At 29.4% G+C, this 26,240-nt stretch overlaps 1 protein-coding gene across 3 annotated transcripts; it reads left to right on the top strand.

Moving 5' to 3' along the window:
- The first annotated feature begins 2,426 nt into the window (after positions 1-2,426).
- Positions 2,427-25,579, top strand: LOC109598399 (protein tramtrack, alpha isoform). Of its 3 annotated transcripts, none has more exons than XM_020014307.2 (3): positions 2,427-2,463; positions 21,841-22,725; positions 22,787-25,579. In XM_020014307.2, exons 2-3 carry the CDS (start codon positions 21,868-21,870, stop codon positions 23,666-23,668), a joined length of 1,740 nt encoding a protein of 579 aa, XP_019869866.2. In that variant the 5' UTR covers positions 2,427-2,463; positions 21,841-21,867; the 3' UTR covers positions 23,669-25,579. The 3 variants fall into 3 exon arrangements, with proteins under 3 accessions (XP_019869866.2, XP_019869864.2, XP_019869865.2); XM_020014305.2 differs by lacking the exon at positions 2,427-2,463 and adding an exon at positions 19,717-19,958; XM_020014306.2 differs by lacking the exon at positions 2,427-2,463 and adding an exon at positions 21,109-21,200.
- Positions 25,580-26,240: the final 661 nt, after the last annotated feature.

Below are 26,240 nucleotides of genomic sequence, written 5' to 3'. Positions count from 1 at the left end.
TTATTTTTTTATTATTTTATTGGATATGATCAATTTGAATATTTCGAATTAATATAACAAATAGGTGAAAAGTATTTTATAAAAAAGTTAATAAAATTAAGAATTTTGAAAAATGGTTAAAGTTTTATTATTCATTTAAATAGAAAATGTATAAAATTTAAATTACCTAAAGATAATTAATTTGGCAACTGGATTCTTATTTTTTTGAGACAATAAAAGAGAAAAAATTTTAAATTAACCAAAATTATTTAAAATAATACTTTTTTTTGTGTTATTTCATTATAAAAGATTAAATATTTGAAATTATTATAATAAATATGAAAAAATAGTTAATAAGAATGAGAGTTCAAAAAAATAACATATATTATTTAATTAAACAAAAAATATAAAAAATATTAAGTTAATCATTAATTTGTTAATTTATTGATCAGTGAATTCTTAATTTTTTGAGTTGTTAAAAACGAAATGAAAAGCATGAATTTTTTATAATTTTATTAGAAATTAAAAAATTGAATATTTGGAACTATTATAATAAATATGAGGAAAGTATTATATACAATATTTAATAACATTGCAAATTCCGGAAAAGGGTTAAATCATTTATTTAAACAGAAAATATACAAAGTATTAACTTCAGAGTTTAAATAATTTGACAATTTATTATATTAAATAATTTGACAATTTGTACAATTAGAATTCTTAATTTTTAGAGATGTTAACATTACTTAACCGGAATTATTTTAAATAATAATTAATTTTATATTATTTTATTAGTTATTTATTACTTTAAAAAATGTTGAAAAGTGATGTGAAGTTTTATTATTTATATAAATAGAAAATTTATGAAATATTATATTAAGTATTTTTTTTTTATTTTTTTCTTAATATTCTTAATTTTTGGGAGTGAGTAAAAGTCGTTATTACCTCAGGAAAAATACTAAGAGTAATTTTTAGTAATTTTTGTAAAATTTTGGATTTTACATTAAGAAATGTATATAAATATTTTAATTTAATTTTAATAACAGTAAAGTAATAGTTAAAAATTAATTTCTCCTTAAGATACAACAAATTAACCAAATATTAAAATATTAAAGAGTATTATAATAGAGCATTTAAATTAACAAGGATTATTAAAATGATGGGTAGTCATCATAGATATTTATTAATTTATTAGATATGAATTATCAAACTGATTACAATAAAATAGAGAAAAATATTTCACAAATTAGTCAAAAAAATTAGACGTTTCTGAATTAATTATTTAAATAGAAAATATTCCTAGAAAAAAATTCAGAATTTGAAAATTTATTACACTTGAGTTGCAATAAAATGTAATTTTCTCCGTTTAAAATAATAATAATAATTTGTCTAAAAATTGTAATAATAATATTAGTTTAATTAAATCCTGAGCTTAACCTTAATTTATTTTATTTCAAGGAATCCCCTATATATGTTTTTTATTTGTAACTAAGTAAGAAAATATTTTAGCTAATTTTAATTTATAATGATACTCCATCCACATAAATTAAAACGAAGGTTCTGAGTCCAGACATAATTATAATTATCAATTGTAAAGGACATAATATGAAAGAGAATTTATTAAACCATCAAAGCATTAAATTGGCGTACACAAAAACGTAAAATAATCAATATAACCTTGGATGAAAGAAAAAATCAGCCATCCATTAATTTAATTATTCAAAAGAACATCGTCTGATCTTGTCAAAGAAAATTAAACTTTTTGCAATTTTTAATACATCAAGAAAAAATGGGATGAATCGTGCCTAATTGAAAGACGATTATCCCCATCACGAAGGACCAAATTTCGCGTACACAAACAGATAGGTCCTTGAGACCGAACGAAATCACACAACACACAAAAACACCACAATCACAATTAATAAAAAACCAAAAACACAAACGAACAAGGAAGATCAAAAACGACGAGAACCGTCGCATCGCAGGATATCATCCGAACGAGAAGGTGAGCGGCAGGCGGGAGCGACGGCAGGAGCAGCCTCCCTCGCGCGACGGCTCCACTACATTTGGCGAGGACCCGTTTCGGTTCGCGAATGCGGAGACCATGGCGACCGAATCGCGAATAATCCGCCGAATGGCCGGGCTACGAGATGGCGCCCCTCGCCACGTTTTTGCACACGGGCTCCTCCGGCCGGCCGCGGGGGCCCGTTCTTCTGGCCCCGCGCAACTTTTGCGAACTTGCCGCCGGTCAGGATAATGACACGCAGCGACACGACCAAGTGCAATATCCTTAGGGTAGGTCGGCGCGACGGACCGTTATATTATTATGCGAACGCGCGTTTTCGCGATCTGGTGCCCCGCACGCTTCTCCACAGTCAAGGCCGTGCGCGAACTTCTTTTTTTTTTTTCGCTAGTACCGACGGTTTAGTGCTGTGCACGTTCCGAGGATTACCACTCGTTTTTTGCGTATCGCTTTCCTGTTTTGTAAGTTTTAGCATTTAAAGGAATGATACTGTTTGGGGGGATGCGAGCTTGCTTCCACCAGACTCTTTATCTCATCAATCATTATCCAAAAATAATCTGCCACAGTAAACAATTTGAGAACAATATTATTCATTAGCAACTTGGAAACGAAAATAATTAGTTTTCATCAAGTTAACTTCTAAAAACAACCAAAAAGAATCAGTTCATGGCAAGATTCCGATGGGGAGATGCAATAAATTGTTGTCTTCCTACGATATTAGCGGCTTCTCAGTAGTCTTCATACGATTATACTTTGATTCACCAATTGACTCACTTCTTGGACCTTTTAAACTAACTCTCCCTCTGTTTATGATATTGTCAGAGCTCATTGTACACGATTTATGACTGAGTCGTCAGTTAAAATGATGCTAGATCAATGATAGAGAACAATCCAGAAGCAATATTGTTAGTTTGCAACGCCAGTTGCATTAGTAAACAAAGATAATCTCGTCAAGTTGAACAATAAACAAGCCGTTTGAAATTGGTGCATTCAGCAGAAATTTAAAACGTATTGATTACATCACTGTTTGATTAAAAATAACGATTCATCAGAATTCATCAAAACAAACATGTTTTTCCCTTAAAGAGTATATTTGGTATCGTATTTCAAAATTCGATATTATTAATGTTTTGGTTAAGATTTGAAATTGAAGTCTTCATTTCGAAAGCTTTTGTTGTGAGGAATTCTTTTCTAGTAACTTATCATTAAAATATTTGTCATTAACATCCTTTATTTTGATTAGTCTACTTGTATAAAAATTCAATGAATCAGAGCTTTAAGATAAAAATAAACAGTTTTATAACCAATTAATGTGTATTTTTCATCAATCAAGAATTTAATTCTATTCAATGGAATGGTATACTAAAATTAATATTTATTTTATCAATTTGTACATCACAGTTTTATTTGCATGATCATTAATTAACCTAGTTTAAAAAAATATTATTACACACCAATAAAACTTTACAACAGGAAATTTTAAGTATTGATCATTCAATGATCATTAATCAGATTAAGAATTCTGAAAAAAGTTTTATTAGTTATTTAAACAAAAAATATATAAAATATCAATTTAACTAGAGTTAATTAATTTCACAGTTTATTGAGCATACAATTAGAATTCTTAATTTTTTGGGGTATTAAAGAAGAAATGTAAAACATGACCAGAATTGTTTAAAATAATAGTTAATTATGATTAGAACATGTTTTTAGAGAGTATATTTGGTAACGAATGTAAAAATTTGATAATATTAAGGTTTTGATTTCTGATTTTAATATATTTTTTTCATAATTCTGAAGTTTTAAAATTGAAATCTTCATTTCCAAAGCTTTTGTCGTAAGGAATTCTTTTCTAGTAGCTTAACATTAAATTATTTGTCCTTTATTTTGATAAGTGTATGTTTTTTAGTATTGAATTTCAAAATTTGATAATATTACACTTTTGATTTCTGGTTTGTATATTTCTTTCATAACTCAGAAATTTTAAAATTGAAATCTACATTTCTAAAGATTTTGTTTTGAGGAATTATTTTCTGGTAGTTTATCATGAAAATATATGTCCTTAACATCCTTTATTTTGATTAAAATACGTTTTTGAAGAATATATTTGATACTGAATTTCAAAATTTGACAATGTTAAAGTTTTAAAATTGAAATCTTCGTTTTAAAAATTTTGTTATGAGGAATTCTTTTCTAGAAATTTATCACATCCTTTATTTTGATTAGTAACCTTCTATTGTATAAAAAAAATCAACCAATCACAGCTTTTTGCACATCACATCTTTCCATAAATTTTGACTTGCCTGTTCGTTAATTAACCTGATAGAAACATACCAATGTAAGTCTTTTCCAGAAAAATACCTTAAAGATCAACAACCTGAGACTAAAAAATTACTAATTTACTGGCAAAATAAATAAAGCTATAAACTAAAAACACTTGTCAAACACTAGAAACATTCCAATAAAATATTTGCCTATCACTATATAATAAATTAACAGCAGGAAATAACAATTTTAGGTATCGATCATTTAATGATCCTTAATGTTATCGTGGATAAATACAAATACCACAATTGTTGTTAATTGAAAACGAATGACGAAAATATTATAGTAATCTGTAAATTTGCATACAAACAAACCGGTAATCTAGCTCCTCAGACGCACTAAAAAAAACACTATCAAATTATAAATTAATTCAAACAAAAGGGACGAGACAGTTGCTTAATTGGCGACACAGATTGAATGCAGTTATGGAGATGTGCATCCTTCAATCTATTTACAATTTGATTAGGAAATATCCTTGAATTTACTGACAAACAAGTTTATCAACGGGCCAATGCGAAAAAATATGGTGCGTTACGCATAATCCTGCCTTGTTGTTGCTAAACGGTATCATTTACAGGGTGTTTTTTGGGAAATAGGCGAAAATCACACTATCTCAGGTTACCTTTTCTTTCGAATGAAAAGCTATGGCAATAATAAGGATATTAAGAAAGACTTTTGTGGTTGAAGAATTCGCAGCTTTCAGGTCTACTTAAATAAGGAAAAAAGAAGGGTGTGGAATTTTTGTTAATTATTAGATTAGATTAATTTATTAGAGTTTACAATTTCTGGATCATTATAAAATAGTCAAATATTAAAGATTTTATATTTTAAAAAAGCACATATTAATGGAGATTTTTCCCATTTTAAATTCGAAAGTGTTTATCTTCTTTCTTTCTTCAAAAGTTTAGAAGAGAAATAAGATGATTAAAATGATTAAAGAGTGGCATTTGTTTTTTTCTTTTCAGATTTATTTAAATAACATTTTTAAAGTTATTAAAAGTAGAAAGCAAAAAGATGAAACTAAAATTTTGACAAAAATTTATCTTTAGAAGTCAAATTTTAGAAAATATTTTTGTTAATTAGATAGAAAATTAATGGTTGTAAGTACCAAAATTAGAAGAAACATGTTTATACTTTATTATTTAATATTTATTATTTATATTTCATTTTATATTATATTATTTATCTTTCACAGAATATTTAATTTAAAAGCATTTCTTAATTTTTCTCAAATAATTTGTTGAGAATGTGACAAATTAAGATTTTTGGGATTATAGGACATGATAAAATTGTCTTAATCAAAATTTTATATATAATTAATGGAAAAATATAATGGGAGAAAACATTCCATTCAATCATAATATAAAATCATGATCAGAATCAACTGATCCAATTCCAACAACTATAGAAATTAAATCTTCATTAAATTTTTGTCTAATCTTCAGAATTAGAATTTTGTTTAGACTAATTGAACTTTTTTCATCATGTAAGTTAAATATGTTGTTTTTATTAAATTGAAGTATTTATTAATAAAGTTAATCTCTTTCAACCCTGACAAATAGGAAACCAAAAAACACAAAACAAGAATAAAACCAAGAAAATGAACGTTGTGGTGTGTCATTCCCAGAATTCGCTTGTTTTGACTGAAACACTCTGTAACCTATTTAGATGTTTTCAGGAAATGTATGCGAACACGATAACGGAATGATAAACGATAAATGTGTTATTCCATATTACAGATTCGAGGACATACCTATTATTAGTCTGCAAATAGTGCAAAAGATGACTTAATTTCAATCTAAACGCCAGCTTCAAATTTCTGTGTCAGTGCATTTTATCAATTTATCAGTGGATGTTGGTGATTTGCTGAGAAGGTCAGTTATTTAAACAAAATATTTACTGTAACAATTCTTAAATTATCTTGGGAATGAGAAGACGGTGTCGAAATGGGACACACCTCGACTTCAACATCGTTTTAAATGGAAAGTGATTGAATTCAAATTGGTATCGGACGATCTTAATTTTATTTGTGGGGAAGATAACGAAATCCATACATTACAATTTAATTAAATCATCAAGCAATTGAGTTGTATTGTGGGCCACATTCCGGATGAAGAAATTTCATCTGCTTCAGCTCCAGGTCACAGTTACGAATAACAAAATGTTTAAGTCCCTGCTTTTTTAACACAGGGTGCTAAAATTTCGAACAATGTGTCCATTATTTGCCCAAGCATTTATCCGCATCCGGTGACATCTTGAGAACGTTGTTTTACGCCGTTCCGTTATCGCCTTATGACTTTGTGAACTTTGTCGTCCGTCCAAATCGAAATCCCACACATAGTCGCATTAAAATTTACAATTTACGATAACGTTCGACGGGGAAAAAAACTTAATTGATCCATCAACAACCCCAGTTTCGTGTACGTCCGCCGACAATTATTTATCTACGTCTTGACATTCCCGCATTTGGAACGGAATCAACTTTCGCAATTACGATCGCGTTATTGGTTTTTAATGGCAACGGAAAGGACGAGCAGGCATTCGCTTCGAAACACGCACAATATCGATTATTAATTGTATGGAAATAGAGAATGGCAGTCGGTACAAACACTTTTAATGCCGATGGAAATCGATTTGTTATTGCTATTCTGTTTGGCTCTTACACATATATTTGGGGGGTGGGAACAATCAACTAAATGGCAATCGATCAAGTGTTTTAATTAACCTGTCACAATTAGGCCACATTCGTATGCGCTGCGACACCGATTATAGTTATAAAAAATAGCAAATTGGCCCCCTTAAAAAATTAAATAAAATGAGGGAGTTGCACAGGTGCGTGGCGGTGAAATATTCATCGGTATCGATTTGGCATGGCGGTCGAAAAGAGCGAAAATGACGCACGGGTTGCGTGTCTCCTGTTCCGGACATCGGGGGTAAAATATAGGCATAAACATTACAATTACGAATATTATTAATACACCGCACGTGTATCGGCAATGGTGTACGGTCCGGCTATTATTGGATCGGACGGAATTATTCATTTGAGTATTGGAAATGACCGTCACGTAGGGGGTGGGGGTGATATAAGGGCGATTTTACTGTTGGAATGTTTGATAACGCATTGAAGGATGATTGCGCTGATGGGTTTGTGGGTCAAAGGTAATTGGAATGGAATAATGAAGAGGGACAAAAGAGGTTGAAGGTGTGAAAAGAACTCAAAGATTGGAATTTTCTCAGATCCTGGCTTTACCGCTAAATCACCCTTTTACTGCCAATTTCCAATAATTGATTGGCGGTCTAATTTCCTTCAAATTAAAAGTTTAATGGAATAATCTGATTACTGAGAGAGTCGGTTGGAAAGACATTACACTTTTTATTTTCAGGTCTATTTAAAGAATATTTTGCAGTCATAAAAATAAGCAACAGACAGTTGGAACTAAAGTTTCGATAAAATTTCTTTGGTAGTTGAAATTGAGAAAATATTTTCTATGGATATAATAGGATATAAGTTAAAAGTTCTGACTTAGAATGATTAAAAATAAATCTAATCTAATCTAAAATTAACAACAAACAAAATGTCAGAAAATTTATATTTCATCAAATATGTAATCAAAAGTTTTTCTTTTGTTATTTAATTTTTATCTCTTTAAGATTCCAAGCAATTCATTTAAACAGCCTTTTTAAACCGTTAATAATTATAAAATTATCAATTATTTAACATTTTAAAACACAGATATAAAAGAATATTTTCCATTTTTACAATTTTTTAAATTTTTAGAATTTACAACTTACGGATTCTTATAAAAATGTGAAATGTTAAATACTTAAAAATAAAAACAGATATTAGAAACATTTGCTCAATTTAAATTCAAAAATATTATAGTTGTCATTCATTTATCTTACATTAGCACAGTTTTTAAAATATATTAGAGTTTACAATTTGTTGATAATCATAAAAAAGCAAATAAATTTTGAAGATGTTAAATTTTAAAAATTACGTTTTTTATAAATATTAAAAATTACAATTTATGGACACTCATAAAAATGTCAAATGTTAAATATTTGAAATTAAAAATCTTAAAGAACATTTGTTCTATTTAAATTCAAGAGTTGTAATTCATTTATCTTCATTTTTAACAATTTTTTGAAACCATTTTATCACTAATTGTATAATCTGAAAATTTTGTAGATTTTGAATTTTATAAAACATATGTTACTGAATATGTGCTTTATTTAAATTTATCTTAGATTTTTACAATTTGTGGATAACAAATTTTAAATTTTAAAAAACAGATCTTCATGAACATTTGTTCTATTTAAACTCAAAAATAGGAGTTCAATCTTCTAATCTAATCTAATCTTCACTTTTACATTTTTTGAATTTCTTAGTTTACAATTTAGTTTACACAAAATTAAATAAAAAAACGAATTTAAAATAGGAGTTGTCCCTTCAGAACAAAAATTTACTTAGATAGAAAGATTATTTAGTTGAAAAATTAAAAGAAATTTTTGTTTTCAGATCTGTTTAAAGTTCTTGAATTTATAAAATTCTTGATAGAAGATTATCTTTAGAAACCGAATTTCAGAAAATATTTGAGTCTATTGAAGCAATAAGATTGAAAAATAGTTATAACATGCAGATTCAAACAACTGATAGAAAATTGTTTATACTTTTTTAGCCATAAAAAAATAATTTAAAATTATGTTTCTTAATTTATTATTAAATAATTATTTTCTCTTAATTTTTCTGAAATAATTTAATTAGAATTTATATAAAAAGCTATTGACTGTCTTTAAATTTAATTAAAAAATATAAAAAATAATATATTTAAAATAAAATAACTAAAAAATCGAAAATCAAAATGGAAAATCTAGATCAGAATCGGCCTATTCATTTGATAATCGATTTGGACGATTATCCCTTATATATAGTATACGATAAAACACCCTAATCTTTCGACACTCGTAAACAGTTCCCAAATCCTAAAGGCCCAGTTAAGGCAAGCCACCCATAAAACTGAAATGGACTAGCTAATACATCACACATCATGTATCTTTATCAAAACACCATGGACCGATGTAAAAATGGGCCATAACAAGTGATTTTTCGTGCGATTTACGATTTGAAAGGGCTAAACGAGCGAATCGACAATTTCACCCACAGCTATGGCCAGTTTAAAATGATGATTTACGGACAGAACGTTGAAGGGGTCATCGGCTGTTGAATTCTATATATTTTGATATAGTTTATCGCATGTGACATTCCATAAGGCGAACGGTACCTAAACATTCCCCGATACGTGTTCAATCTTCTAAATGATTTTTTGTTTCGTGTTATCGGTCATTCTCTGGCAGACCGGAAAAATCGGGGAGTAACGGTTTTCGGGCTTCTCGTGTTTATTTCACGAATAACAGATAAAAGTGCACTTGTACCCGGTTAACGCAACGATAATACCATTAATCATCCGAATAATAGCAACCAATTATTAACCGATAAGTTTTTGTGGAACCGCGTTTGACCTCCACAATCTGGTGACTATTAATATAAGACACCACGAGGCGACCGAATTAAAATTCACCCGGTAACAATTACGGCAAACCGAAAATTTTCACGTACATATTTAATGGACGACTCATTATTCTACAACGGTGGAAAATCAGTAAAATGAAATGGGTCATCATTTGCTCCATACCTTGTTCGGTTAATAATTAATCAAACGCTACTCCACGGGTTTCTAATAACCGTTGTAAAAATACAAACCACGCAATACCGTTTCATAAATAAAACCGACTGATCAATTTTTCATCATTCCGGAATTTTGAGGTTTCGTCAGGCGTTGAAAGGCGACATTTAAAAATTTATAAAACGAGGTGGAAAAATGATCGATTTAACTCGAATTAACGTTTTTTAAATTTAATACAATTATAAATTCTGACACAACTGTTGCTCTGAACGAAAAAATTGGGTAAAGTATTCATTACAATTAAAAATACCTCAATATTGAGATCCCTGAAACCAAATTTAAAAAATCTCAAACTTCTTTTTATTCAACAATTATTCCTTAATGTCCAATGAAATTTTGATCGAGATTCATCATATATTAAAGACTTTTTTATCTTTATGAATTCAAAAATGTGAGTTACTAATAATTTATCTTAGAATTTCGGTCAGTTTTAAGATTTCTACTTCTGAATATTCATTAATAAATTTTTAATTTTAAAAAGGGGAATTCCTTAATTCTTTTTAACAGCGACTTTTTAAAATGTACACTTTAGAAGAATTATATTCTAAATTTGTACACAAAATCTAGAAAAGAGGTACCATTTACACGTAGCCATTTCACGGTGGCGTTGGTACCTGCTGTAATTTCACCAGATCCGTAAATTTACTGTTATCATAAAAGAATATTTCTTCCTATTTTATTCACAACTTGTAAATAAACATCGCATCGACATATCGGTTTTGTTCGATTCTGTAACACCAACAATAGAGTGGTTATAATCCTGTTGTTGTGGCATTGCTTGTTTACAATTGTATCGTAAATATTTATACGAGAGTCGAGTTTGATGGACAATATCTTTTAGATTTCATCGTGCGTAAGTCATCGTGTTTACGAAACGATACCGGTACCTACTACTGCTGGTACTATAATTAATTACCGGCTACTGATGGGTGGAATTAAGACGTGATACATCTTCGACAGTTAGAGCCTCGGGACACGAAACACATGTAATTCCTTGGAAGCACCATATAATTATGGTACCACTTATTTGAACAATTTTTCATTGTGTGCACGGAAGATGTTTACTCCAGAAATTGACTCTCCCATTTTCCCCGTTAACATTTCATAACCGAAGTGGCGAGGTATCATTGCGGGGGTTGGATATAAGTTAGATAGGGCTAGTTTGCATGCATGTTCGGGGCCCGAAAACACGCATCCGATTCGCGTGCCCGATACCTGGTTCCTGATAATAACATTCGGTTGCAGAATGCAGAAACGAAAACCCCCCACAATTATAACGTTTCAGGGGGGTGAGTTCGGAACTTATGGCTCGTATATTTTGTGTGTCGTGGGCCCGTTTTTGAGGGTAAATTTCGTAAATGGCGCACTAAATAATTGACAAAAAGCACATGTCACGTTTTGACGGATTGTCCGTGTGGTTTTATTGGACGAAAACATGCAGAATTTTTAGTTTAGTGGTGTCTTAGGAAATTGCAAAAATATTGAATTGAACTTTTGTTTGTTTTTGAAAACAAAAATATTCTTTATCATCTACCCTTTAAATCTTAATTATCCTATTTTTGAATGTAATTGGGGCAAATATACTGTAGGATTTGTTTCTTCAAATTATCTTAAAACTCTCAGTTTTAAAAAATTGAAAATCTAAGAAAAATTAATGGCAACTCCAATTTCTGAATTCAAAGTTAATTCATCTTAGAATTACATAATTTCTTTTTAATTAAGAGTATTAACAGTTTATTAATAATTATAAAATCGTCAAATAATGAAAATTTATAATTTTAAATGTCAGAAAGTATTTTTAATCTTTCAATTCAAAGATAGTAGTTTAATAATTAATTTATCTTAACTTAATAAATAAAGTTTACAGTTTATTAATAATTATAAAACTGTCAAATATTGAAAATTTCAAAATTAAAAAGACAGATTTTAAAGAAATTTTCGTTTTTCAAAATTCAAAAATTGGAATTACAATTAATTTATCTTAGAATTCCATAATTTTTTTTAATTAATAGTGTTTATAGTTTATTAATAATTACAAAATCGTTAAATATTGAAAATTTCAAGTTTAAAAAGGTTGATGTTAAAGGAATTTTGATTTTTTCAAATTCAAAAATAGCAATTACAATTAATTTATTTTAGTATTCCATAGTTTCTTTTAATTAATAGTGTTTATAGTTTATTAATAATTATAAAACTGTTAAATACTGAAAATTTCAATTTAAAAAAAAAAAAAAACATGTTAAAGAATTTTTCATTTCTCAAAATTCAAAAATAGGAATTACAATTAATTTATCTTAGAATTCCACAGTTTCTTTTAATTAAGAGTGTTTACAGTTTATTAATAATTAAAAAACTGTCAAATATTGAAATTTAAAAATGTGGATGCTAAAAAGGTTGATGTTAAAGAAATTTTGATTTTTCTAAATTCAAAAATAGGAGTTACAATTAATTTATCTTAGAATTTCATAGATTCTTTTAATTAATAGTATTTACAGTTTATTAATAATTATAAAATGGTCAATTATTGAAAATTTCAAACTTAAAAAGGTGGATGTTAAAGAAATTTTGATCTTTCCAAATTCAAAAATTGGAATTACAATTAATTTATTTTAGAATTCCATAGCTTCTTTTAATTAATAGTGTTTACAGTTTATTAATAATTATAAAATTGTCACATATTGAAAATTTCAAATTTAAAAAGGTGGATGTTAAAGAAATTTTGATCTCTCCAAATACAAAAATAGGAATTAAAATTAATTTAGTTTTGAATTCCACAGTTTATTTTAATTTAGAGTGTTTGTTTACAGTTAATAAAAATTATAAAACTGTGAAATATTTCAAATTTAAAAAGGTAGATGATAAAGAACTTTTGATCTTTCTAAATTCAAAACTAGGGGTTACAATTAATTTATCTTACAAATCCATAGATTCTTTTAATTAATAGTATTTACAGTTTATTAATAATTATAAAATCGTCAATTATTAAAAATTTCAAATTTAAAAAGGGGAATGTAAAAGAATTTTTGATCTTTTCAAATTCAAAAATTAGGAATTACAATTAATTTATTTTAGAATTCCATAGTTTCTTTTAATTAATAGTGGTTATAGTTTATTAATAATTATAAAACTCAAATATTGAAAATTTTAAATTTAAAAAGACAGATGTTAAAGAATTTTTCGTTGTTCAAAATTCAAAAATAGGAATCACTACTCACTAGAATTCTGCAGTTTTTTTTTAATTAAGAGTGTTTACAGTTTGTTAATAATTATAAAACTGTCAAATATTGAAAATTTTAAATTTAAAAAAGTGGATGATGAGCATTTCAAAATTCAAAAATAGGAATTACAATTAACTTATCTTAGAATTAATAGTGTTTATACTATAATAATGATTATAAAATCGTCAAATATTGAAAATTTTAAATTTAAAAAGAGAAATGTTTAACAACTTTTGATTTTTCTAAATTCATAAACAAACCAGGCAATTTATTTGTATGTTAGATTTTACATTATTATCTTCACTCTCTTAGACCCAAAAATAAAAATTTGAATAATTTTTTACCATCTGGTTTTGTAAATGCCGTTCTTGTTCCCGTAACACCTACGGCCAACACGTGCAATTAAACATACAGAAAACGGCGATAAACCAAAGTAAAATAGTCATTGTGACCCCACAGTGTGTGCAAGGTGGCGGAAGAGAGGGAGAGGGTACGCCAACACAGTTCTATCAAAGTGTAAAGAACCCACGAAAAAGTTAAGTGCGGCTCCTCTGGCCAAGGCCGTCCGGTTTTGTGCGCTGGCACATGCATTTTCTGTGGCGGTGCCTCCTCCACGCCCCGTTTACATCCGCACATCCCCAATTTCCAATTAATTTCCATCCGATGAACATCTTCATTATTTTTTACGAACGAATTGCAGTTCGGAATCGGCCAATCGATGAACGGTTGCCCAAAACACGCTAAATAATTCATCAACCGTTGCGCGCCAAGAAAACGGGGTGGTTTATTTGCCATTAGAACGTTTTGCGCAACGTCCGTCGCACATTAACGTACACCCTTTGTCGCAATTTGCCAATAAACGTGTCGGTGGGCTGTTGCCGATGATCGCGCACCGTTTTTCAATCAATTATTAAACGAAAAGATGAAAAAAAAGCCGGTCATTTGTTCAATTCAATTTTGACGTGACTGGGGCGGACGCGGGGCTAAATGTCTACTTCACTATCTGATGCAATTAAGCACATGGAAAAACCGTTCCTTTTTTTGTCGTTGCCGTTTGTTTGCCGCGTTAATGTCTATGCGAAGTTCGATTGGTCATAAAGGAAACGGTTTTTTGGTGATAACGTTGCACTTCTTCGCTTTGGACGACCAATTAAGAAAAAAAATGTAGGAAGTTTGTTGAATTAGGCATTTTATGGTTAATTCAATTATGCAAAATTATATTTTATCCATGAATTAGATAAAAGTTAATTAGTCGAGATAAAAGTTGGTTGAACTGACATGTTAAAATTCATAAAACAAGTTCGAAAACTGTTACTCAATTATTTTTAAGTAGATTGCAAATTAATTCTTAATATATTATAAATTATCTGGAGATTTCATAAAGTTCATTAACATTAAAAACACTTAAAAAATGCATTTTTTAAGTTTAAATGCGTATTTAATTCTAATGAGAAAATATTAAGATAAGTAGTATAATTTAATTTAGAAACTATTTCTGAGAATTATACAAGTTTATGCACGTATTTTTTTTTTTCAAAAATTTCTGCCCAAAACTTAATACAATTTAAAAAGCCCAAACAAAACTAAAATTAAAAAAGCTTAAAACTTCAATTGAATTTCAAAAATTAATATATTAAGAAAAAAAATTAATTTACTACTAGTAAATATTAGATATTTATAAAATTTTTTAAATTATTAATAAAGTGTATAATTAATATTATTGTTGTATTAGAAATTAGAAAGGGTTGATTACAACAATTTTCGTCATTCTGGACAATGGTCTGGTAAATCTGGTGCAACAATATTAAAAAACTCTTAACCCAAGAAAGATTTTGATGACTTTATGGTGGACCAAGTTCATAAAAACTTTTCAAAGATGAGCTTCTTTAGTCAACAGAAAAGAGGTTCTTCTTCATGACAAAAGAAGCATTAAAATGTTAAATGCAAGTTCTACTTCATCCACCTTATAATCCAGATATTTCTTCATATAACTGTTATGAAGAGTTCATTGAAGTTGATCTTTCCTTTCGATCCAATAATAAAAGATTAATTAGATTATTATAAAATTAATTTTAGAAGTTAATCTAAAGAAAATTATATTAAACGTTAAAAACCCAGATTAAGTTTTTCGATACCTACCAGTTGATGTCATAGAAAAACTTTTTATTGTAGACTAAAAATAAAAAAAAATAAAAAAGCTTTTTATTATTGTACTTAACAACATCCATAAAAAATATTACTTGTAATGAAATAAAAAAAAAAATTTCCCAGTTAGATTTAAATACATTATTTCTTTAATTTGTTTTAAAATTTACATAAAAATAGAAAAATTTAATTTTTAAGTATTTGGTATTATTAATTTATTCTGTTTAAATATTTAAAGGAATTTTACATTGTCCAAACTAAAATAATAATAATTATTCGTCTTTTTATATTATTATTATTATTATTATTATCAAATACATAAAAACCATGTTTTTTATAAATTTTTATTACATTTTTTGAAGAATTAGGTACTCTCAAAATTACTTATTTAGTTTCACAATTTATATTACTTTTTTTACATTTTTTTGTTTTTTCATATTAAAAAAAATGTAATTTTTATTTTAAGAAAACTAATTAATTAAATGTTAAAATATTTTAAATAGAAAATATTGATATTAATTGTTAATTAAATATATTTTTTTTAACTAAATTTTTGCATTAAATTAAAGAATTTGTATGAAATGTAAAATCATAAAATATCAATTCTGATTATTTTATTTTAATAAGTAAATGTTAAAATATTTTTTCAAATCAAAATTGTCTGAATATTATAACAAATCAATATTAAAAAGTAATGTGCCTTCTATAAAATATCAATTGGTTAAATTGAGAGTGAACTTTTAATAAAGAGAATTTGAAATCATTTTTTTAAACAATTAAAATATAAGAAGCTCTTTTAATTTATTCACAAATTTAACAACCTCCATAAAATATTATTGCAATCAGGTAAGAAACTTAACCAGATGATTTTTTTAAAAAATGTACAAACAAACTGATAATCGGAGAAAAATATAAAACCATTGATCCCTCACACCATAATTATACTAAAAAAATTAAAAATAATTTAATGCATTTTGCAAATGAGCCGCTTTTGTCCCGTCAGTTTCACTAACATTAATTAACATTAACCTTGGGAACGTCGCAATTGTGTTTGTTTACGGCTAATTGAATACAATGAGACGGTACAAACGTTAACAAAAATAATGTCAAACTTATATTATAGGTGCTTCCGGTACGTGGTGCGGCGATGTACAGGTGGGTGTTGCCCTTTGGAGAAACGGCGAAGGGCCCATCGAGGGTTGGACAGATACTATAATTATCATAATTAAGTTTTTTCGTAATGTTGGTTTACAATACTTTCCAGCCCAAGATAATTGGCACTAAAACATTGGTGCAGTTGGCACAGAAATGCTAGTAAGATTTCATAATTAATTCTTTAAATTTATTAATTAATTAACAAATTAACATCAAATTTTTTTATTATAATTTGCAAGTTACTTAAAGTTTTATATATTATTGTAAAAATAATAAAGTAGTACTATAGAATTAAATCAAAATAGTAAATATTGAAATGTTTGGTTGGTCCGGATGCTGGGTATACATTGTATTATATTTGGGAGTGTAGTTTTTGCTGTAACTGTACTCTCTCCGCGGGCGCGATAGACGAACGCACTAATTAGAAGCGCGGTTGTCCTAGTCAAAATTTACTACACACGCATAGATGCGTCTGGGATAGGCGAACGAAACAGAGACGCGATCAAACGACAGAGCCGGCGAATATGCGTTTCCAGTGGCGTACAAAACTAATCTTATCCTATTTTATATGTTATTATTAAAAATTTTGTAAAAATATCTTGGTCCAAAGTTTATTTTTTAATAATTAAGTACTTGTTAATTTAATAAAATGATTTGAAAATTTTGTTAATGCAAATTTTATTGAAATTTACTGAACAGAAATAAATTATTCTTTTTATATAAATAAATTATAGTAATATATCAACTGTACATAACTTAAATAAAATAAATTTAACGAAATACATATAAACTTAATTTATAAAAATGCAAAATTAATGAATAAAAAAATAGTTAAAATGAAAATATTAATATATTAAAAGTTTAATTCAAATTAAACGATTTTTAAATTTAATAATCATAAAAATATTTTCTCTCGATTTCGTTAATAATTTAAAAATCATGAAACACATTAAAAATATTTATTATTATTTATATATTTTTTTAATATATGGTATTGGTTATCAGTTGTTTTTTAAACGTTTATGAAAATACCTAAGTAAAATTGAAAAACAAAACAGTAATAAACAAAAAATTATAATTTTATTCATAATTAATAATAAGTTAATAAGTTAAAAAAGTATAATTGTTTTAAATATAAAATATCAATTATTTTTTAAAATTCCCACACATTTTTCTTACAATATAGCGAATAAATAAAATATATAAAATAAATAAAATATATATGATAAATAAAATAAATGAAATAAATAAAATAAATAAAATAAATAAAATAAATAAAATAAATAAAATAAATAAAATAAATAAAATAAATAAAATAAATAAAATAAATAAAATAAATAAAATAAATAAAATAAATAAAATAAATAAAATAAATAAAATAAATAAAATAATAAATAAAATAAATAAAATAAATAAAATAAAATAAATAAAATAAATAAAATAAATAAAATAAATAAAATAAATAAAATAAATAAAATAAATAAAATAAATAAAATAAATAAAATAAATAAAATAAATAAAATAAATAAAATAAATAAAATAATAAATAAAATAAATAAAATTAAATAAAAAAGTTTTAGATTTTTTATTTCTCAAAATATTTTCCAGTAATCTTATTGCTAAATTCTTAAATTTATTAACATTTTTAAATAACTAAAATTAGAGTTACACAATCAAAAAATATTTAAAATGTTTTCAATCTATGTCTAATTTTTAATTTTCGAATATATTTTCTTAATAACGATAAACATGAAATAAAATGAATATTTTAAATATAAACGGTCAGATTCTTCAAGATTCAGATTTCTTAAATTATATTATTTTCCTATTTTGATTTAATTTTTTTGTTATTAAAAAATAATATTCTAATTTTGGAATATTTAAGTTTTTATTTTTAAAAATATTTTCCAGCAATTTTTTTAGTAAATTATTTTATTAATATTTTTAAATAAATAATATTAAAGTTACACAATGGAGAAGTATATTTGCAACCGATGTGTGATATTTAATTAACTAATTTTTTTTTAATATCAACGAACATAAAATAAAAAGTATTATTATTTTTTAATATTAACTCTCATTTAAATTCTCTCAAATTTTCTGTTTATCCATGTATATAAAATTTATAAAAAAGTAGTTTTAATTTTTATTATTAACATTTTTATTAACATTAATAAACTATAAAAAAAATAAAATTGTAATTATAGAATATTCAAATTTTTCTTTTTTTTAAATATATTCTAATTAACTTATTAAATTTTATTAACAAAATTAAAAATAATATTATACAAATGTAGTAAATAGATCCAAATTTAGATGAAAGTAGTAAATTGGTTAAATAATTATCATATTTAATATATTATCTTGACTTGACATTTTATGAAATATGCGCATCCACCATTATTCAAAATTTGCATAAATAATAACATAAGCACATGAAGTTCTGTCATGTTATTATTACTTAGTACAGTTATTAACAATCTATCAAAAAATTGTTTATTATGGTAATTTTATATTAAATTATATTGATTTGGCATGCATATATTTATGTATAGGTACTTCCGAAACTAAATTGTAGTTTTTATAAATATTTACTTCAATTTGTTTACATTACATTGTTATTTAATAAATATGTTTTTGTAAAACCACCAAAACCAAACAACTTTTCGAAAGGTGTTTATGAGGTCATTTAAAAATTGGTATAAAATACCTTCCTTATACTTTTAATAATTAATATATTAAATAATTTTTTGTTGTTATTTTTTTAAAAAATAATTTCATTGTTCCGTTCATTCATCGTTGCGTTTTTGCAAATAAGAAAAAACATTAAATCAGCAGGTGACAGTCGATCGAAGCAAACTGCCCGAAATAAATAAAAAGTGAAATGAATTTCTTGTGCCGTTGCGTCCCGTGCGAAGGAAGACGCACACCATCACGCACAATCGCACGTCACTGGATCCTAGACCAAGACCAATTCGGCCCTACGATAGATAAATAGCCGAGTGCCGGGCACCTCACCCCGCGGACCGCCGTGCCCGCCCCACCACCGGGCGCCACCCCCTCACCCCGTGAGTTGCGTGAAGTCGACGGGCGTGCACCCCCACTAAAAGTGCATGGTTTCGTGAAACATTTTTCAGAAATCCACGACGCGTTTTGACGAAAACTCCTCCAAAAGCGGTGCGACGGCCGAGACACACGCAGTGCGTTACGCACACACACGCATAGAGAGGACCGAAAACAAACCGCTCCGTGCATTCCTGGCCGAAATTTTCTCATTTCGGTGCGTGACGTTACGAATGCAACTACGCGCGTGAGTGCAAATGAAATCGACGAACATTGTCTAGTGCCCTTTTTGGATTTAAACTTTGCGTAAGTTTACAAAATTGCATTTTTTTTTATTTTTTAATTTTTCAGTTTTTTCCCCATTTTTTTTTTTTTTCAAAATTAATTCGACTTTTGGTAAATGTACGGTTGGTTCAATAGTTGCAAAAATTTTTTCAGTTTATCAAACTGAAAATATTTTTTTAACTGATTTATACAATTATTGATTTTTTTGAATTTAAAACAACACAACATTCATTTAATTTTTATAATTTTTTTATATATATTTTATAAATTAACTATATTTTTAGAAAGTTTAATTAATTAATTATTTGAAGTGTATAAAAAAAATAATTGATTTTTTACTATTTTTGCTATTTTTTATAAAATAAAGGTTCTTTTTAACAAATTTTAATAATGGCCAATAGTTTTTAAATTCAACCAATCAAAATAATCATAAAAATAAATAAAATTTTTGTTTTTTTTTCTTTATTTATCTAAATATCTTGTTAGATATTAACAATATTTATACTATACACGGTAATAATCAAATATTATAAATAAATATTGTTTGTATTTTTCTCTGAATAACTTATTGGTTTTTCTATATATTTATATTATACACTATATTCATATAAATAAATGATATATTTTTGAATTTGTCTTCATTTATCTAAATATCTTATTGGTTTTTGTCAATATTTATAATATAAACTGTAAATTTAATTCCAGAAAATATCTTATAAGATTAAAGTAATAATCATTAATATTTTAATTTTATATAATTTTATGGATAATAATTTTTAATATACAAGAATAGTTATTAGTCTCCATTTCTTTCTTTAACTTACAACTTAATATTTTGTATTTTGGCCTTTAATTTTAAGTGTCCAATTTAAAAGGCTCACTTAATACATTTAAACCCATTCAACTTTACATGCACAATCATCTCTGTCACCTTCTCAAAAAACCATAATATTTATTACCCCTATAACTATGCATAAACAGTTACCGACCAAAAGACAATCGCAACCCCAGAACAATAAAAATCGAAACAATGAGCCCATCGCCGTTCCTCTATTTTTTTTTTTACGCCAGCCAAGAAAATTTACAAAGTCCGAACGCACTCGGGAAGGGGTGAACCGTCGGCCAATCACGGACCGGATCCCCGAACGGGACAGGGTTGCTATTAGTTTAGCACTATTCGCTGTCACATAGCCCGGCCGTTCAAAAGTGGTGCGTCTTAGTTGATTCAGTTTGTGCGCGCCCGGAGGGTACGAAACATTAGAGGTGCGTAGTTTTAGGTTTTGCGGAAACACGTTTTGGATTACGGATTGATGGTTGATAATGGTTATCGAGTGCTGGCCGTTATCGGGTTTTTTGGGGTACGGGAAGGTCTTGTTGTTCTGGAGTTTTATCTTGTTGGTGCTTGCGAATAGCAAACAATGACTTTTGATAAATGCGAAAATAATGTGTTTACGGCAATTAATGGGAAAATAGTTTTTTAATCGTTCCCTTAAAAAACAATTAGAGCGGGCTAATGCCTTCGTAAAATTTCCTACGTTGTGGTTTTTTAATTGGAGCGATTGGCAATAAGATTCGTGAATAGTTTGGTGGCCAAAAATCCTTCAAATTAAGACGTCATTGGATAGTTACTCATCTTCTTATCGGTATTTACAAATTAATTAGATGGACATTAGGGAACTTTGCCAAATCTGGTTTCATGACCGCAGTACTTCAATTTTTATCAGCAGTAAGCAACCATTGATATGTGTGCAAATGTTTATTCATTTTAAACACACAAGATATTCCTATTTTTCCTAAAATACTCGTACCATTCTGGTCGACTACCGCAAATTAACAATTCGTAAAGTTTGCTAAACATTGCTGATTGTTTCATCGAATCTAATCGAACTTATTATTGTTTCAGTAAATCTGTGGCCTTAAAAAGTACAAAATGAGTGCCGCGCAACAGTACTGTCTGCGCTGGAACAACCACCGATCAAATCTGCTCACAGTTTTCGACGAGCTGTTACAAAACGAAGCCTTCACGGATGTGACTCTGGCCTGCGAGGGTGGCAGCCCCATCAAGTGCCACAGAATGGTGCTGGCGGCCTGCTCCCCCTATTTTCAGAACCTGTTCACCGACTTGCCCTGCAAACATCCCGTCGTCGTCCTAAAAGACGTCAAGTACTGCGAGATCAAGGCGATCCTCGAGTACATGTACAGAGGTGAAGTAAACGTAGCCCAAGACCAACTCGCCGCCTTGCTGAAAGTGGCAGAGGCGTTGAAAGTTAAAGGACTTGTCGAAGAGAACCGCAACAGGGACAAGGATGAGGACAACTTGGAACACTCACCTTCGATCACCACCTCCAACTCGGTGATGCAAAATGCGGTGCACAGCAGCAGCAACAACAATTCTCCGCCCCACTCCACCAATTCCCTGTACAAGAACCCCTACATGTATAACAACAACAAGAACGTAGATAATTCAAGGATGCCCAACCTACCCCTGTGGGCAGTACCCGGATTGCCTTTGCCACCCCATTCTTCATCAGTGCCATCGCCTAATCACCCCCACGCCGCCGCCACCGCAGCCGCAGCCATGCTTAGCAGTTGTTACGAAGCCGCCTCATCTGATATGTCCCCACTAAAGAGGAAGAAGCTTTCCAGTTTGTTGATGAACAGAGACACCCCCATTTTGAGGACCGTTTTGGGGCAAGGTAACGCCGATTCCTCCCAACCAGTCAGTTTGGTATGCCACCCCGACAGCAATGAACACACTAATGGAAGCGATGACCGTGACAGAATTAAGGTAAGCTTCAAATCTTAACCTAAGTGGCTCCGTTACTAAACGTATCATATTTTAATTGCAGCACATGAGAAACGAACCGTCAGAAGACGCCCAATCCCCCTACACCGACTTCACCCACATCAACGACGAAGAAGACAAATCGAAACTGGCAGTACCATCATCCTCGCCTCAGTCCCTGAGCCACGAGATGAGAGGCGTGTCCTCAGGAATTGCCAACTACGTACCGCAACAAAGGCCTGAATGGAAACGCTACAAACAGTACACCAGAAATGACATAATGTCCGCAATAGAAGCAGTAAGGAACGGCATGTCCGCCCTCCAGGCGGCCAGAAAATACAAGGTGCCATCCAGAACCCTCTACGACAAGGTGAAGAAGCTGGGCATCACGACCAGCAGGCCGTTTAAACGAGGCAGCAACGGCAGTTCCGCGTGTTTCCCCTACAGTACCGGATCGCCGTACGGCGGTCACATGTCGGAGAGCGACGAGGGCATGATGAACAACAACTCAGCGCTTTTGGAAGCCAGCACCTTCCTGCAACACGCCCTAGACTCCCGCGGCGGCGACGAAAGGGAAGCGTTGGCGGCGATGGCGGCTGCAGCGGCCGCTCACGCCGCAGCTTCCGGTAATTCGACCAGCCCCAACACGTACGGCAGGGCCAGATCGCCCAGTCCGAGCCCCACGTTGATCAAGTACCGCCAGAGCAGTCTGACTCCGTCTCCGGCTCCCGGCAGCGACCACCATCACAGCGAGACTAACGGGAGCTCGGAGAGGGACAGGGACGACGATGAGGATCAGGTTGAGGACTTGTCGACTAAAAGGAAACAAGAGACCAGAGTTATTATGCCGCCTGTTAATCAAATGATTATAAAGAAAGAGGAGATGTTGATTGACTCCATCAAGGAGGAAGTGCGACGGGAGGTAAGCCTGGAAGAAGCCGACTAATTAATGCGAGGTAACCTACGATAACGAAAACGAACTGCTGACATAGTTTTAATACCAGTGTTAAGTTTTATCCTATATATTTTATATTTTTCAAGAATTTCAAATGCATTTTTGACTGATCAGTGCAATATCTAAACTGTGGTCCTTCATCCACCCGTACTCAAACATAGTTTTAAGTTGCTTTAGGTTAAGTTGTCGTAAAACTCCGAGTGCCTACCTAGAATGTGTACATAGTTATCTGTAACCACCTCCAAAGGTTCAATCCAACGTATTTTGCTTGTGGATCATTAGAACAAATGTGATTGAACCTTTGCGGAAGGGCTCGGTTCAAACGACCCACGGTCGTTGGGCCGGGACAAATCGCTTCGAGATCTTTGTGTATTGACCAAGCTCACGATAGTTTGCTACAAGTTCCCCGACTTCGAGGAACAGAAACTCATAAGACTGATTATTAATTATTTCACTTTTAAATGAGACTGATGAGCAAATTATTTTTGGTCAGGTACATGTTGAATCCGGTGTTAAGTTTATCTTTGATGGAGAAAAAGATGTAAATAAATTTTTTTTTTTAAGTAATTCTGCTGAGGGGCGAAAATCCTGAAAGTTAGAGGCCTTCTATTTGTAAAATTAATGACGAATGCTTGTCAGATTGTTGATTTTTTAAGAACGACATTCGTCCGGGACCTCTATAATTTTCTTTATAAAGTTGTATCTATGTGATTATTATTAATGTGGTTTTGGGATTAACATGAATAGATTAGGTAAATTGTAAGATATTGTTTAAATTTGAACTTAACGGTATTGTTGAAAAATTGTATTTTCTCAGAGTGTATTTGTATGCACTGGAATATTTTAGCACCTCAAAGGTACACAGAGTACACAAAAAGATAACGAAATATGTTGTGATAGCTGCAAAATACTAGTGTTGATCATGGACGTTTCCTAGATATTTTGTATGGCTTTCAATAAATGGTAGTTGCACTATGCCATATATTCGATGAATCAAATTGACACACAACTCTAAGGGACCCTGTACATACATTCGTGCCAGTTTGTTTTGCGAAATAGACGATTTTGAATAGCTGTGATCATCTAGACTGAATCATCACTTTTTCGCAAAAAGTTTGTTTTGTTAATGAAGCGATGCTACGACTGACAAAGTCTAGTCCGTATTCAATGAATTGCAGCTCATATATTTAAATAATTATTAACCTAAGTGCAATTTACAAATTGCAACGTACAAACATTCAAAATGCAATACACCTACAAGCTATTATTTGGAGTAAACATTATTTTTTCACGGTGAGTCGGTGTATTTATTTTTTTGAACGGATGTACCATTTTATTTATTACTAACAACTTATATGTAAAGACTGAATAGTTTATGTTTAACACAAACAATTTCGGACCAATTTTTCGTAGGACGTGCCTTTTTAGCTTTCAAAACTGAAAATTTCTACATTCCATTAGCTCTTATTTTTACCTACCTAACTGAAACTTCATTTGTCTGATTTACCTACAGGAACCAATTGTTGTGTTAATTTTTTGCCATTTTATTTAAGACTGAATATTATTTGTTAATTGTTAATCAAGTATTGGTATGATTGTTATAATTTAGTATAATCGCAGATCTCTATATACCTTCACAAACTACCTCAATCAGAACTACATTTTTATTTACCCCGTGTATATAACAGATGTTTTATCTATACCGCATATATATTCTATTACCATATCAAGATGTGTGCTCATATTTTATTTTATTTAGTATGTAAATTACATAATTATGTACTGTTGACATGAATATTTCTATAATTTCCTTTATTGTAATATGTTTATTGTTAGATATAATTATATATCACTCTGCACGTATGTAATGCATAACTTTTAAGGAAAATAAAATTTATATTCCATTAACACATCCTTTTATTTGCTCTCAATTTTCTCCAGCTTTTAATGTTAAAAAAGGTAAGTACACAACATGAGTCTGACCTAAATTTTGACCAATTCAAAAACTAGTTTTGTCCATCTATTCGTATTCAAATCCTAACTAGACAAATGCAAATTTGTAATTCTTTATTTACCCCTAATAAAGTATTAAATATTTGATGCAAATTACACGTACACAACCACGCGTCTGTATTGTGCCACATACAAAATGTAGTTATTCATAAGTACAGGTTTCATTGTGAAGATGTGGCGCACACGACATTTTTATAATAAATTTGCATTAATTACATCAGAGAAGACCATTCAATCAAAAGATTCAAACTAGTTAAACTATTATGCGCTTCTCTATTTAAATGACAAATTTTATGGACCCCACTAGAAAAATGCAAATGTTAAAACACCATTACCCCCCGATAAGTGTGTTAAATTCAAATAATATTAATATACAATGACCACGCGTCTCGGGCACCACGTCAAATAAAAATATCCTTTTAAATTAAAATTATCCATAGTACAGGTTTTATTATGTATGTCATAAAATGACCACTTCTGTAATATATTTGCATTAATTAGTTCTAGAGATGTGATGCGATCATCTTGCACTTGTAAACGAGTTTTAAGC

This window comes from Aethina tumida, chromosome 7 (assembly GCF_024364675.1).
Source record: "Aethina tumida isolate Nest 87 chromosome 7, icAetTumi1.1, whole genome shotgun sequence".
In the NCBI taxonomy this organism is placed as follows: Eukaryota; Metazoa; Arthropoda; class Insecta; order Coleoptera; family Nitidulidae; genus Aethina; species Aethina tumida.
Note: the sequence above shows the minus strand (reverse complement) of the source record. Positions and strands in the feature narration are given on the sequence as shown.

What these genes read in the sequence shown, in the direction of transcription:
- LOC109598399 (XM_020014307.2), top strand. Translation starts at nt 21,868, where the DNA reads ATGAGTGCCGCGCAACAGTACTGTCTGCGCTGGAACAACCACCGATCA. An exon ending in ATGACCGTGACAGAATTAAG is followed by an intron (nt 22,726 to 22,786) that starts GTAAGCTTCAAA and finishes TTTTAATTGCAG; the next exon opens with CACATGAGAAACGAACCGTC.